Source organism: Canis aureus, chromosome 2 (assembly GCF_053574225.1).
Source record: "Canis aureus isolate CA01 chromosome 2, VMU_Caureus_v.1.0, whole genome shotgun sequence".
NCBI classification, from domain to species: Eukaryota; Metazoa; Chordata; class Mammalia; order Carnivora; family Canidae; genus Canis; species Canis aureus.
In genome coordinates, this window is record NC_135612.1 from 49,547,852 (window position 1) to 49,569,169 (window position 21,318).

The window sequence follows — 21,318 nt, forward strand, 5'->3', positions numbered from 1 at the left end:
AAACAATTGGCTATTCACATGGGGGGGATAATCAAATTATTCCTGTCTCTTAGAGGCCACACCCAGGTAAGTTAAGGCCTTGAATGTGAAAGAAGCTTTAAAGAAGAGAAACAAATGGAAAATGACTTTATGACTTCAAACATGAAGGATTTCTTCAATAACCTTAAAAGGAAATGTGACAAACTTGGCATTAAAATATGAAGTATCTGCCCTTTCTTGGGGACTACTGAAGCGAAATAAAAAAGCAAACTACAAACTGTCAGAGCCATGAGGAGCCTGAGGAGGCATGACTACTAACATGGATGTGGTGGCCTGGAAGTGATCTTGGAAGAGAGAAAGAATAGGAGGTAAAAGGAAATCTGAGTGGGGCGCCTAGGTGACTCAGGTGATTAAGTGTCTGCCTTCGGCTCAGCCCATGCTGGGCTCCCTGCTTAGCAGAGAGTCTGCTTTTCCCTCTGCCTCTACCCCTCCCTGCCCCTGCTCATGCTCTCTCTCTCTCTGTCAAACACATAAACAAAATCTTTAAAAAAAGGAAATCCAAGTGGAGTACAGACTTTACTGAGGTGTCCTGATATTGGTTTATTAATTGTAACCAACATGCAATAGTAATATAAGCTGTTATAACAAAAGAAACAAGGTGCAAGATATTCAGAAACTCTCTACACTACCTTTGCAATTTTTCTGTGAAACTAGAACTGTTCTAAAATTACAATCTTATTTAAAAAAAAACACAGAAAAATTTCAAACATATCATTGACACTTGATTTTATACATAAGTTTAAAGAACTCATGTACTATAGACTGGATGTTTGCGTCTCCCTCAAAGATACATATGATGAAACCTAATCCTCAATGTGATAGTCTTAAGAGGTAGGGCCTTGGGGAGGAGTTAGGTCATGAGGGTAGTGAATGGGATTAATGCCTCTATAAAAAGGGCCCCAGAGAGCCCCCTCCTGCATTTCTTCACATGGACACGCAGCAAACAGACGTCCATCTATGAACCAGGAAGAGGGTCCTTACCAGATACGGAATCTACCTGTGCCTTAATCTCAGACTTCCAGCCTCCAGAACTAGGAGAAATAAATTTCTGTTGTTTATAAGCCACCCAGTCTGTGGTATTTTGTTATAGCAGCCAGAAGAGACTAAGGCATTATGCAAATTAATATGAAAATGAATATCCAATAAATAAACAAAGTCCATGAACAGGTATAGAAGAAGAAACCCAAAGAGCCAAGAAACACAGGAAAAGATAATCTCACCAGGATGGGAAAAATATAAGTTAAAAGACAAAGAAATACCATGTCACACTCCTCAATCTCACAAACCAAGAATGGGCCCAGTAGTAGAGAGAGGCGTGCTCAGTCTGCTAAGTGGGAAGTATAGTTAGTACAAGGCTCGTGGAGACTAATGTGGCAGAGAAGCTGAAGATGTGAACATCCTTCTGTCTGGCAATTCCACCTCTTAGTATCAGGCTAGAAGATTTCCCCCATCAGAACACTCATTGCAGTATTATATGTAACACCCAAGAATTGCAAGTGACTTATATGTCTATCCAAAGAAGAACAGACAAACACACGATGGAATACTCACGTAATGACATTTCAGTGAATGAAAGTGAATTATGTAGCTACGTTAACCAACAGAAAGAGTCTTCCAAACCCTGATTTTACACCAAAAAAAGTTGTGAAATTTATAGTATAATTATACGTTTGCATACATAAGATGGTATAATATTTATCTAACCTTTAAATCATGCAAAAGAACACTGTACAATGTTTATAGATACAGAAATACATGGGAAAAGTGTAAAAACACGAATGTAAAACACCCGATTTATTAACAATGGTGATCATCACCGCTTTGGGAGGGAAAGGAATTGCATTGAGGGTCACAGAGTGAGAAATGTTTAATCTATTTTGAAATCTGAAGTCTAGCACAGCTTATGATTTTATAAAGCTAGATGCTCTGAATCGGGTTGTTTGCATTATTCTCTATTCTCCACCTCCTCGATGTACTCCACAATGGAATATAAAAGAGAAGAAAGGAGACAAAACAGTGATTATTTGCAGAAGATGGGATCATACAACAATCACAAAGGGAAACTCTTAGGACTAATTAAAAAGCTTAGGTACCAAGTAAACACTTCCAAATCAATAGGATTTCTATTTATTTGCAATAACCTCTGTCAATATTTGATGGAGAGGAAGCAACCCAATTTTCAGTGGTGGAGGAAGTTATAAAATATCCCGGAAGAGTCTCCACAAAGAACTCTGCAGGACCTGTATTAAATGGAGAGATTTAATCAACTCTGAAGCAGGAGGTATGTTATCTATCGATATTACGGCTTTCAGATGTGGAATCGGAGGCTGACACAGGTCAGATAGCTCAGCTAGTCTCCAACCCATGAAGCCTAAAACCCAGTCCCTCAAGCTACTTCCTCAGACTGGGAAGCCAGAAGGTGCTTTTACACATTTCCCACTCTGGGCAGCTTCATGGAAATTCATGGCCTTGAAACAGACCCAGGGCAGCTGAAGAAAATTCTTCTTTCTGCCTCACTCAAAGGAGATTTGCAGTGTGAGTAATGCCTCAGTGTAATGTTTGAAACCAGCCTTCTTCTCTTTTCTGCCAAGCCACCCTCATTTCAGAGTACCATCCCCTGACCTACTATAAGAACTCATGAGAGCTTTTCTCCAATTTCCTTCCCCTTGGCTGACTTGTATCATACTCTTCCCCCATCTTAACCCTCTCAGAAAGGAGCCCTGCCCAGCAGGAGTCTTCCCAAGCAGAGAGGGTAATTAATTAATTAGTTTACGCATGCTCTCATATCCTGCTTTCAATTAACAGCACAAGAAGCCTAGCCTGATGTTTTGGCTTGGGGCTTAGAATATCAGTTTTTTTTTCTCTTGCTTTTCTTGCATTTTCCAAAAACATACAAGTTCTAGAGCAAAAGCAGTATGAGAGTTCAGAGCCACCTGGTCCCATTAGATGCCCAGGAAGCCTGCAGGACGGTGCTTGGGGAATAAGCGCAAACTAATCTGTATATTTTCATTTCTTCTTGGGGCCAAAGGGATTGTTTTAAAGCAGGATGAAGTTTGGATTTTTTTTTTTTTAAGATTTTATTTATTTAATCAATAGGCAGAGGGAGAAGCAGGCTCCCTGCAGGGAGCCAGATGCGGGACTCGATTGCGGGACTCGATTCCAGGACCCTGGGATCACGACTTGAGTCAAAGGCAGATGCTCAACCACTGAGCCACCCAGGCGCCCCTAAGTTCAGATTTCAAGAAGTTTTCCTTTATTGACAAAGCCTGTGGGTAAAGTTTGAAGCCCTACTTACACAAAAGTCATCTTCCCCCGTGTGCAATAGTCAATGAGGTAAACAATTTCTATTTAAATTTTAAATTAGTCAGTGTGGATAAAGTCAGAGGAGGTATACAGGGCATGTATGGAGACATGCGCCACCCAAGCTCAAGTCCAGCAGTTAACTCTCCAAAGAGGGTCAGGGTTTACAAAGATATGGTGCTTTCTAGCCCATGATCAGCAGGTGGCAGCATAACTCAAGAAAAGAAACCAAATTCCTTCATTTCTTAGGTAAATTTCAAGGTTCCTAATCCTACAAAAGAGGAAAACACCCTTTTTATTCAATTTGCTGAGGGTAAAAATGATGGGTTTCACATGATAGTGATTGTGCTTTTAGGATCCACTGGTTAAGAAATGTAAATGAGGGGTGCTTGGAAGTTTGGTTGGTTAGGCGTCCAGCTCTTGATTTCAGCTCAGGTCATGACCTCGGGATTGTGAGATCCGGCTCCCAGTTAGGCTACGTGCTGGGTGTGAAGCCTGCTTAGGATTCTCTCTCTGCCCCTCTTGTGCTCTCTTTCTCTCCCTCTCTCTCTCTCAAAAAAAAAAAAAAAAAAAAACATATAAATGACAAGTTAAAATTAACTCACTGCAACTTCTGAAGGAATTTATATTGTAATAGCTACACAGAAACATTCACATGCTCTTGAAACATAGAAACATGGCAACATATCTGTGCATGCAGAATATCCTCACCCACTCTCAGACAATCCTTGGCATGCCTCTGCATTCCCAGACCCTTGGTAATAACTGTATGGTCCCGGAGGGGGTTCTGGGTCCACACAAGACCTCCACTTTCAAGAACCCTTGCTTCTTCCCACTCCCACTCAGAAGCTTAATGAAAGCTTCCAGAGGCTGAGAAAGGTTAGAAGAACAGAATGAGAAATGCCTGGGTGGCTCAGCAATTGAGCGCCTGCCTTCAGCTCAGGGCATGATCCCGGGGTCCAGGGATCAAGTCCTGCATCAGGCTTCCTGCATGGAGCCTGCTTCTCCCTCTCCTTGTGTCTCTGCTTCTCTCTCCCTCATGAATAAATACATAAAATCGTTTTTTAAAAAAACAGAGTGAATCAGAAGTTCCCATTTTTTATGTAGCTAAGTCTAAAAACTACAAAACCAACCTGTTGCAAACTATGAAGGCGCTGGCATAGGGATGAACTTTTTAATGCAGAAGATACTATGTAACACAGGGCCTCTGTGGGAACAGAAAGTTTCCTGGTGAAACGATATCTGGTTTTTATGGCAGCCACATTTATGATCATGAGCTTCATTATCAATGTCATACTATCATTACTATTACTAATACCACAAGAGAGTACCAGTGAACATTGGAAACTTCATGCATGAGGTCTCTTACTGAATTCATCTCTGGAGAGAATGGTGTCATGTCATGGGTGACATCTGGCCATACATAACGTCCCTTCATTTTCAACATTTCCAAAGCATTCTTATAAAGCAAGGGTAACGTTTTTTCCTTGGCAATGCTACCACAAGATCTCCTGATTTATACCAAAGATCCCTGAGAGTGAGAAATCCCAGGGTAACCACTGCCCACCCCTACTAGCTCAAGATGCCATCCCTGAACTGAATGAAGTGCAGACAAAGGGGCTGTGTGCATGCATGGGCATGAGAATGTGTAGATGTTTGTGATTGGGCTTCTTCATTAAAAAGAAAAAAAAATCATATGAAAGTCTAAATTCCTTGTCTATTCATGTTTGGTCCTAACCTTCCTCCCCAGAGGTCTCATATTTGCAGAAATGATATTGCCCCCTTTCCTCTCTCTCATCCTGAATAACAGTGAATGTCTGCTCAGGTGTGGCCTGTAAGAGCGACATGGACTAGCAGCCAGCAGAAGACATCCTCCAGACTGAGGATCCTCTCCTGATGTGGCTGATAGTCACGGGCCAGGCCACTTCACTTAGACACAGAAGTGGACATAGGGGTCATGGGAGACCATGCACTGCAGGGGAGAATTCATGGTGTTAATTCTTGTACGGAGGTGGAAAATGTGGGGCAGTTTATATCATTGACGCTGAACTACCTGGGCCGTGGTATTTCCAATGCTGTCATGCATCCTGACTTGATAAGCTTGCTAAGTACAATTCAAGAAGGGGAACAGGAGTAGATGTTCAGCTTGGTGAATAATGTGGCCTGGGGTCAACTTTATTTTTTTAATAATAAATTTATTTTTTATTGGTGTTCAACTTGCCAACATACAGAATAACACCCAGTGCTCATCCCGTCAAGTGCCCCCTCAGTGCCCGTCACCCATTCACCCCCACCCCCCGCCCTCCTCCCCTTCCACCACCCCTAGTTAGTTTCCCAGAGTTAGGAGTCTTTATTTTCTGTCTCCCTTTCTGATATTTCCCACACATTTCTTCTTGGGGTCAACTTTAATGTGTTGTCCTGACCCATGTGGGGGCTTTCAGAGGGCAGCTTCAAGGAGGCATTCTTAAAGCCCAGCGATGGGACTGCCCACCTAGTTGGTCCCAGGAATAGGAAGAGAAGTGTAAGTGATTGAGGAGTCAGCCCCACAAAGATGTGGGTGGGTCTCTTCCAATACACCACTGATTTTGCCCCCAAGGGACAACACTCTTGATGGCAATGGGCCATGCTGACCAACCCTTGGAGGTAATATTGGGTGAAATAACATAAGACAATACCACATTAGCCTCTAGATTTGCTTCTAGAGAAGCTTTAAAAATCAAAGAAAGGGATCCCTGGGTGGCGCAGCGGTTTAGCGCCTGCCTTTGGCCCAGGGCGCGATCCTGGAGACCCAGGATCGAATCCCACGTCGGGCTCCCGCTGCATGGAGCCTGCTTCTCCCTCTGCCTGTGTCTCTGCCTCTCTCTCTCTCTGTGACTATCATAAGTAAATAAAAAAATAAATAAATAAATAAATAAATAAATAAATAAAAATCAAAGAAAAAGCTAAAAAACCAGGCAGTAGATTGGTATAGGGAGCTCAACTCTCTGGGCCCTCTTTCTTTTTTTTTTTTTTTTTTTTTTTCTTTTTTTTTTTGGGCCCTCTTTCTAGGCAGACACTGATAAGAAGCCACAGCCCTGTGCATATCTCCATTAAAGGTATGAGGTCTCAGGAAACATGGTCTGATTGCCTCTCCTCAGTCAAATGTCTCCATCCTTGGATGAATCAGCTCTAGCCAGGTGATGAGGGATGAGTGGAGCCTCAGTAGGCCTCGTTGTGTTTCTGAGATTCTACAACAGTCTTGGGGCTCATTCACTTGGCATATTGAATTCTCTTTCCAATGGACCCTCTCCCAAGAAATAATCCCCACAGACTGCTCTCCTGATCTGGGGAAAGCCTATGGTCTCTCACTTACTTGTCATTCACAAGTTTCCCACGTTGGTGAACCTGATTCTCCATCGTAAAGTTGATGGTGGCACCATACACGTGCTCACCATAAAACACCTTCATTTTGGACTTGTATTCTTCATCCTGAAAATACCGGATCATATCAGGGAACCAAACTGTCAGTCCGTAGTAGCTGTAATAAAGAAGACAGAATATTCAAGCAGCAACATGATTTATTCTTTCATGATCACAGTCTATATCCCTAATCTGATGTAAATCCAGCTCATTTTAAATGTATGACTATGGTTCATTATTAGAAATTAAGACATTAGGGCTATACTATCACTCATTATATGAACAGATCTAAGGGAAAAAATCATGACTATCCCCATAGATGCTGAGAAGGCATTTGATTTTTTTTTAAATTTTTTTCCTGATTTAAAAAATATAGATTTGGAATTGGTGGGCACTCCTTAGCATGTAAGAAAATACATATCTCAAAGGTAGAATCATACTTCATGTGGAAATAGTAAGGACAGTCCCACTAACGTCAGGGATAAGACCCAGACACAGGTGATGGGAAACCAAGTGATTTCACAGATGGAAGTTTAAAATCTTGTTGACAGTTCCTTGTTGATAATAGTAATTAATTGAGCACTTACTAAGTGCCAGAAACTATAGCAAGCATGTTCTTTATACAATAAATAGCCTCATAATGCTGTAAGTGACTTAAGTGGCATAAAGAAGGTCATGATATTTGGAAGTGCATGAAATGAGATGGGTGAGAACCTGCCAGTTAAGAGAGGAGCCAGCTAATCACCATTCCTATTATATTCGATTTTCCGTATTATAGGGCACAGTACTGCAGAGTCTCACTGTTCTATCCCATAGCCACAACACAACTGAAGGCTGCCTACATAGCCCTCATTCCCCACTCACTTCTGGAGAACAGAAACTAGATTTTGTTTGGGTACCAACCCTCAGGAAAGCTAATGGTATTTTTAGCTCAGATGCAAATCCTGATTAGTTTGAAATCACCGGGAAATTATAACCCCTTCACCAGTGATTAGTTTGGCACTAGGTGTGTGACACACATCTGGGTAATAGAAAAACTGCTGATGTGGGGGCATGGGGTGGGGGTGCTCCTGAGAAAGCTTTCCTTGCTATTACTAAAAGAAGCTCAGAGAGGCAGCCTCTTCCTCCTTGGGACATTTTCCCACATTGACAGGGTGCCAAGAAGAGTACAGGCATCTGTCAAACACCAGGAGATCTAGCCTGGGGCTGAAACCCCACATGGAGCCTGCCTCTCTATGGAATTCTTGTTACAAAGGATAAGACATGTGGGTTGCCTGTTACTTGCAGCCCAAAGCATCCAAACTCTATGAGTTAGAACTAATTGTAATCTCTGCTTTACAGATGAGGCGTTGGAGGCATAGGGAAATTAATGGAGTTAAGTGAGATAGAATTTACCTTAGAGCCATGGTGAACCAGATCACAGCCAGAATCAGTGTGTTCATCCTGTAGGGCCCCATCACACAGTACAGAGCATTATCCCAGACCTGCAACCCACAGAAGGGTTATTAAAGCAAGAGACTTGAGACTTGAAAGCTCATTTCTAGGATTTTCTGATAAATTTCCTAGGACCCCCATGAGAGAATGGACAACTGTGATCTCCCAGAGGCAGGAATTCTGTTCAAATAACAAAGCTTCTTCTTTTCTTACTGCCTGGCCTTGGCCTCCAACATAACAGTCCCGGGGCATCTTCCCTGGGAACACAATAATCCATCATTAAAAGCACTGGGTTGAGATTTTGAGACACTGGATAAACTTGAGTAGTGAGCTCTGCTTCTTGCCTCTGGAAATAGGTGATATTCCTAACATTTAATAACCATGAAACCATTCATTGGCTGCCTCAGTGCCCAAAAGCTGAGTTGCCTAAAGGAGTCACTTCTAGGGAAATGACCTTGCCCTTCACAGACACCTTCTCAGAAACCACCAACACACCTCAAAGGGCCATCTATTTCACTCATTACTTTCTTCCTACGGATTATGTAGAGAGAAGGATGTTTAAGAGTAGACACTTCACCTGCATTCAAAATTTCTGCCTTGGGAAGGAAGAGCAAAGAAAAGAAATGAAGGTTTAGAGAGTTTGTGGCTCAAGTCACACAACGAATAAGAAGCAGGCACAAGCTGTGTCCCAAGCATCCCCATCCAAGGCACTTCCTCCTATCACACTGCCTTGGGTTGATGGGGGTGTTTAGGGTCTTTATCCTTCATCCACCAAAGTTACAGATTTCTAGACATCCTCTCTCTCATCTCTCACATGTACCCAATCATACCTGCTTGAAAGTGGTCTTGAACCTGACCAGCCAGCGCTGGTACCAAGTTCCTGTTGAACTTTGGATCTCAATGAATTCATCCATTTGCTTGGGAGTTTTGATGTGGGAAACCTGCAAAACAAAGATAGTCTAGGGAATCTTAACCCCACTCTGTTTCAGACTTTTCAATGTTTAGTCTAATGTAACTGAGTTTCTATTACTTATCAAGGGCTACAGGAACCTTGAATGACCCTCTAGTTCAGTGATTCTTAACCAAAGATGTATATGGCCTCTCTTTGGGATCTTGCTCGGAGAGATAAGTCCCACTGAAGACAAGATGAACCCACCTTTTCACCAGATCATGTTTTGAGAAATTTATATTCATCAGTCATAATATGCTGAATTCCCATGTACACGTGATTTGCCCACAGTAAAGTTCACTCCACCTTAAAATTCACCAAGTCTATCCATAATTGGTATTAACAATTAACATCACAGAAACAATGTAAACAATGGTGTGTATGTTAGACAAGGAGGTTGCTGTTTAAGTTTTTTTTTTAAAGATTTGTATATTTGAGGGGGAGGTAAAGAGAGAGAGCTTGCAAGCAGGAGGAGGGGCTCAAGGAGAGGACAGATAGAGAATCCTCAAGCAGACTCCCTGCTTAGCACAGAGCTGGACACAAGCCTCAATCCCAGGACCTTGAGATCATGACCCAAGCTGAAATCAAGAGTTGGCTGATTCACCAACTAAGCCACCCATATGCCCTACTACTTAAGCTATTTTTAAAACACAGCAGAATAAGAGATATCATGTCCTCCTGGCTGTCTCTGGCTTTCCTAGTGGAAATCAAAGAAATGGGGAGTGAGGATAAGGTTATATGTCTCAGTGCTCTGCCGAAAGGACCCTGGAAAGTGTTGACTTGTCTAATGTCAGCAGAGCAACCAATGAGCAATTCTGACTCACAAAGACAGTGATTGTCAAGTTAAACAATGTTTAAAGCAACCAGTATATTCTGTAACTAACCATCATGTTAAGGAGATCCCCAACCACAGGTACACTTTTTTAGCCAAGTTAGCAAGATACATGCTTGCAGACATTCAGAGAAAAATAGAGGAGCACACTAAAAAAATTCAGAGTTTCCATCACCCAGTCCAACAAACTTTTGTCTAGGGAAAATTGTTTTAGTCATAGGAATGTCTCTATTGCCTTCTTCAGCCATATGAGATTGTGAGGAGAAGGGACAAGATATGGAAATAAGGCTGGTAATCCACAGGAAAAGAAAGAGCTCCTGGGTGTGGACAACAGACTCATTAACTCTGAGCACTAGGACCAGAATGGCACGGCTATGCTTTTCTAACCTAGAAACGGTAGTTATTAAACTTTGGGGAGGGCTGCATGCCCCTTTGAGAATCTGGTGAAAGCATCAGTGTTCTTCCTAAAATTGGAGGTACATGAGCATGCTGAGAGCCTCCTGGGCATATCCTCCCATCTGCAGCTGTGCGCCCTTTGCAAATCTCTTTGCCTAGCTTTGACAAGGACACAGGAGAATGAATGCACAGACCCTGCAACAGAACTCTCGGCTGGAGCTGGGCTTCATGTTATCAGATACCCCCAGGGAGACCATGAACTCTCCAAAGCATCCAAAAGAAGCCAGAGGACAAGGCTGAAACCAAATCAGGAAGCATGTCAAAAATCATACTCCAAAGCATTAAGATATCCACTCAAATGCAATTTTTTTCCTTTCGTAGTTCCTAGGGAAAATAACATTCTATTCCCTAGGTATTTGGGAGTGAGTGTATTTGACAACCTCAAGCAAAATTGCTCTAGTTTACAATTAACTAAGATACTCGTCCTTGATTGGGTCTAAATCAGAAATATGGCCTGTGTTCACCCCAGCCCTGCAGAACATTCTATGGGGGACACCTGCCAGGTAGCAGTTCAGAAGCTCGTGAGGGAGCCAGCAAATGGGATGACTGAAATCTGGGACTTTGTAGGGGATGAAGAAATTTCCCTCACCTCTTCCAGCATCCCAGGCTGGGTCTGAAAATTAAACTGACAAAGGAGAAAAGCCTGAATAACAGGAGGAAAAGCCTACAAATTTTATTGAATTTTAACATGGACAAGGGAGCCTTCTGAAGAGAATGAAGGCTTGATGAAGTGACCAGGGCAGAAAGCTTTTGTCTCTTTTAGACCACGAAACAATAAATTTGTGAAGAATTGACAAGACAAAGGGGTGTGGGCTAAGAGTAGCAAATGGTGAAGAAGTAACTGGGAAGAAAGAAAGTTTGTCCCTCTACCAGGAAGAAGACTTTCTTATCATCAGAGATGGGTGGAGAGATCAAGAAGGCTGCGTAAACAGTCACTTCACACAGGAGATCTAAGACCTGTTCCAGAAGAAGGGTGAATGTGGAGAGGTCAGAATAGCCTTCCTGCTTCTGTCACTGTTTCGAACTCCTTCAGCTTATGATATTCACTATGCCAAGGTGCCACATTTTGGGGTAGGTGTCCTGAACCCCAGCTGCTCAAAGATGAAGGTGAAGACCCTATCATCTGTTGCTCTCCGCCAGGCTTCCGAGTACATACATTCAAGGATGCATTCATTATTTATTAACAGCAAAGCAGTTAACCCCATGTAGCAGGAGTTCACTCCCCGACAGCCTCTGCTCTCTGACCAGTCAACACTTTCTGGTTGTTTCTTTCTTTTCTTTCCCTTGGCCCATCCACTCATCTATTTCTACCTAATTAATGTGATTACCAATGCTGAAGCCACAACCTTTCTGAATTTCTTTCTTGTTAGATGATTCTGATTCTGATTTTTATTCTTTCTGATTCTCTTTCCTATTAGATGAAAACTACTAAAAGCAGAGGTGATGCCTGAGAACGTATGGCTGGCATGCGGGTTGGGGTAAGAGAAACTGCCCACCTACGGTTCACATTCCTGCTGCAGGAGCCCTGCCTGAACTCTTCTTCCTCGGGATGCATATCCATCCCAGAGGTGAGGGGCTCTAGTGCTGAAGTGAAAGGCTGAGCTTTTGCCTTTGCAAACTGGAGGCTTTACTGATTTCCAAGCTAAGTAAGACCTCATTCTTCAAAATCAGGCTGCTTAACAATAAACCTGTTGTGAGGAGAGAATGTGGGATCACTTTTCTAAAAAGGACTCCCAGTCTGGCAAGCCCACGCATTTGGTTTAGAAGTGGGTCTTCCAGAAGCAACAGACGGGGAAGCCACTGGGGGTGAGATGCTGCATGGCCACGTGGGTAAGACGAAGGCCAGGAAGAGTTTACAGTCACTTTGGGCAGGTGGGGACAGACATACAAATGAGATGGAGAGCAATCATCCATCAGGACTCCTCCCAGGAGAGCTCTGGGTTTGCTTGGAATAGATACGCTAATAGTCTACTTGAGGGGCTCGGGAATGCCAGGGAGGAGCAGCAGCCCGCCCTGTGCCAGCTAAGGAAAATTCACTATTCCACAGGGAGGGCAGGGGAAAGAGGGAAAACTAGAAAGGAGGAGGAAAGGAGGGGGAATGGGACAGGGAGGAAGCTCCTCAAATTGTCATAAAGATTATTAAAGTCACAAATGCTTGGTATAAGTGAGATATGTCTGTGTGTTTGTGTCTTCATGTCTATGTGCGTGCATGTGTCTGTATTCATGTGTCTGTGTGTATGTGTGATGTGTGTGTCTGTGTGTCTGGATGTGCCTGTGTTTATGCGTCTGTATCTGTGTGTGTGTGCATGTTTCAGTATATATGCGTCTGTGTGTCTATACGCATGATGTTTGTGTCTGTGTGCGTGTGTGCATGTGTATCTGTATGTGTGTGTCTGTATACATGTGTCTGTGTGCCTATATGCATGATGTGTGTGAGTTTGGATCTGTGTGTCTGGATGTGTTCATGTGTCTTTGTGTCTGGATGTGTCTACGTGTCAACATGTGTGTTCCGTACCAGATTGATGTGGCCCACAATCCAATGCAGCTGATGTGGATTCAGAGCCTTGAAGCAGAGACAGAAGACCATGAAGACGTCTCTTGGGAACAAGCAGGAGTTTGAAGGGCAATCTATGGAATGGGTAGGGGTGGGGATAGGACCGAGCCAAGCACACCCAAGCCCTGGTGTGGGGGGAGCCCGCGAACATCTGGTGCCCACACCTGCCGTCCAGCTGCAGCATTACAATCCACCAAGGACAGCAGTGGAGATAGGGAGCTTGGAAGAACCATCTACGCCCTTAACATCTTTCATCTGTTAGTTGTGCTTCTTAATAAATGTCAAAAGAAAGCACCGGTCCCATATTTTAGATATTTTTAGGAGCACTGGAATTGAGGGAAATAGGCAGTAAAATTTATTGCTTGAGTTAATTTAAGAAAAAATATGTCATAACGTTTTTGAATAATAGTTGACATCTATGTAGCCCCTACTCCAAGGCAAGCACTGGTTCAGGTACTTTATTCAATCCTTACCATGACCATATTTACAGCTATTATTATCCTTCTGTTCCCAATAAGGAAACTGAGGCAGAGGGAATAACTTGCCTAAGGCCACATAGCTAGAAAGTATCAAAACATAGTATCAAGTCCAAAACTTTGGACCAGACTGTCTGGCTCCAGGCTGTGGATTTTTAGCTGCCACATAATCCTGCCTGAGCATCAGGGCTTCCAAGCAACGGTTAACAAGGACAAGTGTCTTGTCCAAGATTGACAGCTGAGGCCAAAGAAGCAAAACAAGTGAATTGGAGTGGGAAGGGGTTAACACAGGAGGGCTTCCTAGTGGAAATGGATTTGAAGTCAGCCTGAAAGGAAGTTATGCAAAACAAGGACCCAAAGCAGGAATTCCTCCTTGGCCCCAGGGTTTGTGGAGGGAGGCAGGGCAGAGCACAGATCTTGGTAACTAACAGGACATCTTTATGGAAATTGTCACTCACTGGTTTTTCACTTTTTAAACTAGCAAGAAACAAAATTCAGGCTAAGAGCCAATGCTGGTAAGGGTGGAGAGAAATGGTTATACTGCTGCTTATGGCACTGTAGACTGGCAAAACCCTATTGAAATGCAATCTGGCAATGTAACTCATGAGCTATAAAAATACTAGTGCTTTCTAAGCCAGTCATTTTATTTCTAGGAGTCTATCTTGGAAAACAAACCTAGAACATCAAGGGGAAGGAACTATGTGTGTTGCATAAAGGTTCACTGAAACAGTATTAATAGGAACTAGGTAATAAAACAGGGTAAATAAATTTCTAGTATTCGGGACATGTTTAGGAAGACTGTGTTAATGTTCCCAACTTTAATGTTTATTAAAATGATAATTATGAATGTCATGAGACAACATACAGAATGCTTATGAGTACTCTTTAAAAACATGTAGATGCAGGGGCGCCTGGGTGACTTGGTTGGTTAATCATCTGACTCTTGATTTCAGCTCAGGTCCTGATCTCAGGGTCTTGGGATCAAGCCCCGTGTGCTGAGCATGGAACTTGCTTAAGATTCTCTTTCTCTCCCTCTCCCTCTGCCCCTCCCACCCTGCTCGCACATACTCTCTCTCTCTGAAAAACAAACAAATATGTAGCTGTAAACATATATACATATGCTTATCCCCATATGAATACAGCTAATTTTTTCTTTCAGTGATTTTTTGAACAATTAGCAGTTACAAGAAGGATATCTATCAAAATGAACAAATAATTATGACGCCATAATAGGAATGTCAGGGGTTTTATTCTCCCTTTGATACATTTCTTTGTCAGATTAATATAACATCATACTAATATAATAAAATTAATATTTTTAGCAAGCCAAAACAGTAAGGAGGGGAGGCCCCCTCTTGCTGGCATAGGTGCCACACACTCACCGTGAACACCTTCTCCGGGGCCCCTTTAGCCCTCATGTTGGTGTCATGGACTTGCTTGAGAATCATCCAGGCTTCATCGTGTTTGCCCATCTGGTTAAAGCAAGGAAAGAGGGATAAGAAATCCTTTGCTGATGAGGGGTGGAAACCCTGCACATCCAACCCGGAGTGTGAGGTGATTAGACATGAGTACACTGCCAACTAGGGCTTGTGAAAGAGCAGGACGAGTCTCTGTCCCCAGCCGATCTTGGAAGGATACTAACGTGGTGCCTCCACGGTGTAAACATGAGGCAGTTATTACATTATTACAGTGCTATTTCCACTACATAGTACAACCCTCCTAGTCCGAAGGTTGAATGACTGCTGGGTGGAAGCCATATTCTTCCCCAAAAGAGAAAGCAGAGAAACAACATGTAATGGATTGAATTGTGTCCCCACCCCCAGCCCCTGGTACCTTGGAATATGGCTCTATTTGGAAATAGGGTTACTGTAAATATAATTAAAATGAGATCATATGGGAGTAGGGGTGGGCACCTAATCTAGTTCGACTGGTGTCCTTATAAGAAGCCAGGAGAACGCCAGAGATGGCCCAGGCAGGAAGCATAGTGGTGCAGCCAAGAGCCAAGTAATTGCCAGCAAAGCACTGGAAGCTGGAAGAGGCAAAGGAGGACTCCCCCTACAGACTTCAGAGAGAACATGGCCCTGCTGATGCCTTGGTTTCCAGCCTCCAGAATTGTGACACAATTTCTGTTATCTGAAGCTACTCAGTTTGCAACTTAGTCCTTTGTCACAGCAGCCTTAGGAAACTAGTATACCACAAAGGGTAACTTTTGGGATATCCCTGGTTAAAAAAGCCTTCCTGCAGTGCCTGCCCCTGATCAATGGGACAAAAGGGAATTTGACAAGGATGGTCACTCTGTAGAAAGATCTAGAAGGAGACACAAAAGAGCCCTATTGCTCCCCTGCCAGCCGCCTTTGTCTGATCACTGCAGCCACAAGCAGCGCCACCCCCCCACCCCCCCCACCCCCCCCACCCCCCCCCACCCCCCCACCCCGCCGCCAGGTTGGAAAGACTCTTCTCAAGATACTAGGAGTGGCTTTCCCATGGGGAAGGGGCCTGGCTGGTCAAGAGTCCTGAAGGGCTTGGAGGCAACACAAGTTTTCCCCACAGATCTTATTGCAGCAAGTTGAAAAAAAAAAAAAAAATCTCACAGCTTTGAAGAGTTCCTAGAGAGGGTGGGTGCTGGAAGCAGCATCAGAGGGCCCCCCTCTGTCTCTGACAGTCTGTGAATCCAGGTTAGGCAGCCATCACAGATGGCAATGAAACCAGATGTAATGATGGGCCAGGTGGGTTGACATGGGGGTAGTTTGCAACATGCCAGTGGGAGAGGAGGTGGGGTCAAAGGGCTATTGCTCTCGCATGGGGGGTGGTGTGGGGTCAGGGGCCTGACTCACCTCTAGCAGGAACCTTGGACTCTCTGGCATGAATCTCAGGGCCACCATGGACACGGTACAGGGCAGAGCACAGATGATGACAAACACCCTCCAGCTGTGGAAGTGGTAATTGGTGCCCATGCTGAAGCCCCAGCCTGTGAAGACAGGGGATTTCTGACATTATCTTAGAGTAACCTTAAAGCACTGGTTCTCCAATGAGGGCATGAGAGCATCACCTGGGGAGCAAGTTAAAATGCAAACAATAAATAAATAAATAAATAAATAAATAAATAAATAAATAAATAAATAAAATGCAAACCCTTGACTGCCCCGAAGCTTCTGATGCAGAAGTCTGGATAGGCACTGGCAATGTGCATCTCAAGAACCCCCCCAGGGTTGGCCAGGTCTGACATTCACAGGGCTTTGGGCAAGAGTACACATGGAGGCAGCATCCCATATTTCTCTATATTCATTAAACTTTAAGTTAATAAACTGTTAAATGACAGATGTTCTATCCCCTTGCCTTGACAAATAAGGAGCCAGAAGGCTAGGCCGTGACCCACCCTTGCAAGACCCCTTTCATTTTTTCTCCTAGCCCCTCCCACGGAGTGAAGGGGCCTCATGTTGACACATGTGAACACATCACACTCCACCTCGGTGACAATGGGTATCCTTGTCATGATTCCTTGAGTTTAGTGGGATCTTCTCAGTTCTGAGTACCCAGAGCATGATCTGAATGGAAAGGAGGATGATCATGCATCAGGAGAAAGAAAGCCAGATCAGGGCCTTATGACCATGGGCATCCCTCTTACCCAGGTCAAACGGCAGTACCAGCCCCAGGTAATTCTAATGCAAAGGGTTCAGGATCACACTCTGAAAAGCACTCTCAGTCATATTATAGGCACATCTCATTTTATTGTGCATCACAGATATAGCATTTTTTACAAATTGAAGGTTTGTGTCAACCTTGCATCGAGCAAGTCTATTGGTGTCACTTTTCTATCAGCATTCACTCACTTTGTGTCTCTGCATCGCATTTTGGCAATTTTCAAAACCTTTCAAACTTTTGCATTATTATTATATTTGTTATGGTGATCTGTGATCAGTTGTTACTACTTGCCAACAGCTCAGATGATGGTTAGCTTTTTTAGCAGCATTTTTAAAATTAAGGTATGTACTTTTTTTAGACATAATGCTATTTGCACGTTTAGTAGACTACAGTTTGATGTAAACATAACTACTTTTAGATGCACTAGGAAACCAAATAATTTATTTGATTCATTATACTGTGATATTTGCTTTATTGGGGTGGTCTGAAACCAAACCCATATCTCCAAGGTATGCCTATATTAATTTTTTTTAATTTTAAGGAGACAGGGCTTCTAAATTCAAATGAATTCTATCATCACTGAAATGGAGAGCTCCTACTCAGCATTCGTTATTGGAGGCATTTCTTTTTTTAAAATATATTTTATTATTTATTTATTTATTAGAGAGAGAGCACAGTGGGAATTGGAAGTGGCAGAGAAGAGAGACAGACTCCCCACTGAGCAGAGAACCCAACGTGGTGGGGCTTGACCCCAGGACTCCGGAATCATGACCTGAGCTAAAAGCAGATGCTTAATCAACTGAGCTACCCAGGTGCCTCTTGAAAACATTTCTAAAATTCATTTTTAGAAATTGCCTCTGTATCTACAAAACATTATTTCAAATATCCTCATGGGTCACAGAAGTCCCTCCTTTACGGAATGGGTAGCACAGTGGAAAGAGCCTAGATTTCTGTAGTCATGAGATCAAAGTACAAATCCTGGTTTTCTCATATCATTACTGGGTTGGTGGGTTTTCACAGCTGCAGAATGCAGGTAACAATATCACCACAGATCTGATAAGTGCAAAAGCTCCTGGCAATCAATAATAATTCATCTGCTTTGAGAGTAGATTTGGTTTGCTTAGAAATGGCTAATTTACATTTAGTACCAAAGTTGTTGACTGAAATAGATGAACATCAGCAAGGATCGGCAAAATAATTGCTTCTTAAAAAAAAACAACCCAAGGTTAAGGGGCATCTGGGTGGCTCAGTGTGTTAAGCATCTGACCCTTGATTTTGGCTTGGGTCATGATCTCAGGGTCGTGAGATTGGGCCCCACATTGGGCTCCATACTCAGCGGGGAATCTACTTGAGATTCTATCTCTCCCTCTCCTTTTGCCCCTCTCCCTACTCATTAAATAAATAAATAAATAAATAAATAAATAAATAAATATTTAAATAAATAATACAAGGCTCTAAAATGGCTTGGTTTTCTCATGCCACTCAAAGTAGCTCTGAAGACCATTCCAACAGCATTTTTTTAAAAACACAAAACTATAAATGGGGGACATCTGGGTGGCTCAGTGGTTGAGCACCTGCTTTTGGCTCAGATCGTGATCCCGGGGTCCTGGGATCGAGTCCCACATCAGGTTCACTGCAGGGAGCCTGCTTCACCCTCTGCCTGTGTCTCTGCCTCTCTCTGTGTCTCTCATGAATAAATAAAATCTTTTTTAAAAACTGTATAAATGAATAAATATATTCATAGAAATAAATATATTTTCTAAAGTTCAGAGGGTAATCATTATTGGGACATAAAATCTCTATTCCATTTACTATCTGTGAAGCACAATAAAATGAAATGTCTATGCATAAAAATATATCACGTGGCCAACTGCAGTGCTGGGCAGTGAGTGTCTTGAACGCTTTATTACTCTCATTGTGTTTTGGCCGTTTCTACTTGCCCTTGACTCTTAACTCATTGTGCTTCAACTCACTCTACTTGCACTACTGTTTCTGATGATATTTCCTACTCTGTGCTACTGAAGGACTTGCCAGAGGGAACCCCAGGTGGAAAAACGTGGGACTGAAGCTGCTGTGACACATTTGTCCACACAACACACACATCATCCAACTTTCTCAACCAAAATCAAATCTCTTTTTGCACAGCATGCTCTCCCTGGGGTTTGTTTGTTTTCATTTTAATTAAGAAACCTTTCATTTCTCCTGACAGTAACACTAGAAAGAGGAAGATAAAACCATAGTAATATTTACACATCTTGCAGCTCATATCAAAAGCTACTCTGGAGTAATTAGAAGTCAAGTTGATCAAAACTACGTAGCAGTCAAACTCAGGTGGATAATGAGGGAAGGACAGCAGAAGTGGGTACGTTTATAAAGTATTCTTCCTGAGACAAATTTTTTTCTTTATGATAATATGTGTAAATTATCCCAAATACGTTACTCCCTCATGCCTCTATGATTTTTATGGTGATTTTAGTAATCTGCATTTATTGCATTCATTAGGCAGATCTTTGGGACTTTAAATTAAATAAAATTAAATAGTGAACTGCTTCCAAATATATAGAACAACTATTAATTTGGAGACAGGGATTGTTCTGTTCACTGATCTTTTAGCTTGCCCTACTTTTCTCCATCAGGATTTCACAAACAGCTGGTGGTGCTGACTACAATGGGAATTAATCTTCCATAATATATCCAATTTTTTTTCTGGGCTGTGACCATGAGTTCCCAAGAAAACATTCTGAGTTTTGTAATTTTCTTTCTCAATGACTCAGTCACCCAAATTCCTGGTGCCAAGACCTCCCATCACTTCATTCCTGCAAAAGCGATTAAGTGGGTTGCACAAGCCATCCACAAACATCAGTCTCCTTTTCTGTTGTCACACTGGCATTTGTCCCTGCTGAGTGGAGGGGTGTTAGAGGATTAACATCTCGGGCACATTGAGAAATATCATCAAATGTATGGTTCACTGTGGACACAACATCTGGTCCTGGTAAAATGAGGCTTAAAATGAATAATCACTCCTGTTACGCTGTGATTCTAGAATACCATGTTTCTAGGGTGGGTTTCCCCCAGCTAATGCTTGTTTCAAAGATACCCAATTGCCCAAGTGGTTTGGATCTTTTTTCTTTTTAAGATTTATTTATGTATTCCTGAGAGACACAGAGAGAGGCAGAGACATAGGCAGATGGAGAAGTAGGCTCATTGTGGGGAGCCCAATGTGGGACTCAATCCCAGAAACCCGGAATCACACCTGAGCCAAAGGCAGACACTCAACCACTGAGCCACCCAGGTGCCCTAGAGGCTTGGATCTTAAAAATGGACATAAAAGTCACAGATTTCATACAAGCATACAAACAGGAAAAATATTCTGTACATTTGGGGTAAAATGATTGAACCACAAGCCCTGATATTGGCCAGCAGTGGCCAGCCAGCAGCCATGTGGCCCCTCTGCCATGGGCATCCCATTCAGTCTTGGTCAACACACTCCCAGCCTAAATCTTTGTATCACTTCCTTAGCAGCCATACCCTCAGACGGGAGTGTGTGCTTGTGTGTGTAAAGCAGAATGAAAAAGCGATGCAGCATGTAGTAACTGTTGTGCATGGCCCCTGTCACAACACCCCGCACCAGGAGGGCTCCACTGTGCTCGGCCACCTGATATGGGTGGGACTGACCCTACCCCATCCCCACTCCTGCTGGATTTGAGGAAGGAAGTATCTGGAAACCAATCAGGACCCAGCATCCTCTGGAGTGTAGTGATTGGTTGAGGTGGGAACATGACCTAAGCCTAGCCAGTCGAGGTTCCGCAAGCTTCCCTTAGGGAACAAGCAGTCTGCAAATAAGGAGGCTGACACTGTTAATGTTATCAGGAGGGAAGCTAGCTCAAGTGTAAGAATCGTTTTAAATATTTTATTTATTTATTCACGAGAGACACACAGAGAAGCAGAGACATAAGCAGAGGGAGAAGCAGGCCCCACACAGAGTCTGACGTGTGACTTAATCCCAGGGCCCTGGGATCACGACCTGAGCCAAAGGCAGATGGTCAACAATTGAGCCACCCAGGTGCCCAAGAATTGTTTTAAACATATTCTCTGCACTGCTCTTTGCATCTCAGGAATTACTGAATGTGAGGGCTGGCACGATATCTACAGTCTGCTCTTTTGCTTCCTTCTCTCTCCTTATAGGTAAAGGAAGACACCAGACAAGATGGAGGGACTTATCCCCAGTCACACACCA

General features: G+C 43.0%; 1 protein-coding gene across 6 annotated transcripts in view; it reads right to left on the bottom strand.

Moving 5' to 3' along the window:
* Nucleotides 1-21,318, bottom strand: part of SV2B (synaptic vesicle glycoprotein 2B) — a 173,597-nt gene that overhangs the window by 19,817 nt on the left and 132,462 nt on the right. For all 6 annotated transcript variants that reach the window (XM_077871235.1, XM_077871264.1, XM_077871217.1 and 3 more), the window contains 5 exons: nucleotides 16,274-16,407; nucleotides 14,822-14,911; nucleotides 9,003-9,113; nucleotides 8,134-8,222; nucleotides 6,692-6,856 (listed from right to left, as the gene is read on the bottom strand). In XM_077871235.1, coding sequence (XP_077727361.1) covers nucleotides 6,692-6,856; nucleotides 8,134-8,222; nucleotides 9,003-9,113; nucleotides 14,822-14,911; nucleotides 16,274-16,407 — 589 coding nt within the window. The remainder of the gene's footprint in view (nucleotides 1-6,691; nucleotides 6,857-8,133; nucleotides 8,223-9,002; nucleotides 9,114-14,821; nucleotides 14,912-16,273; nucleotides 16,408-21,318) is intronic.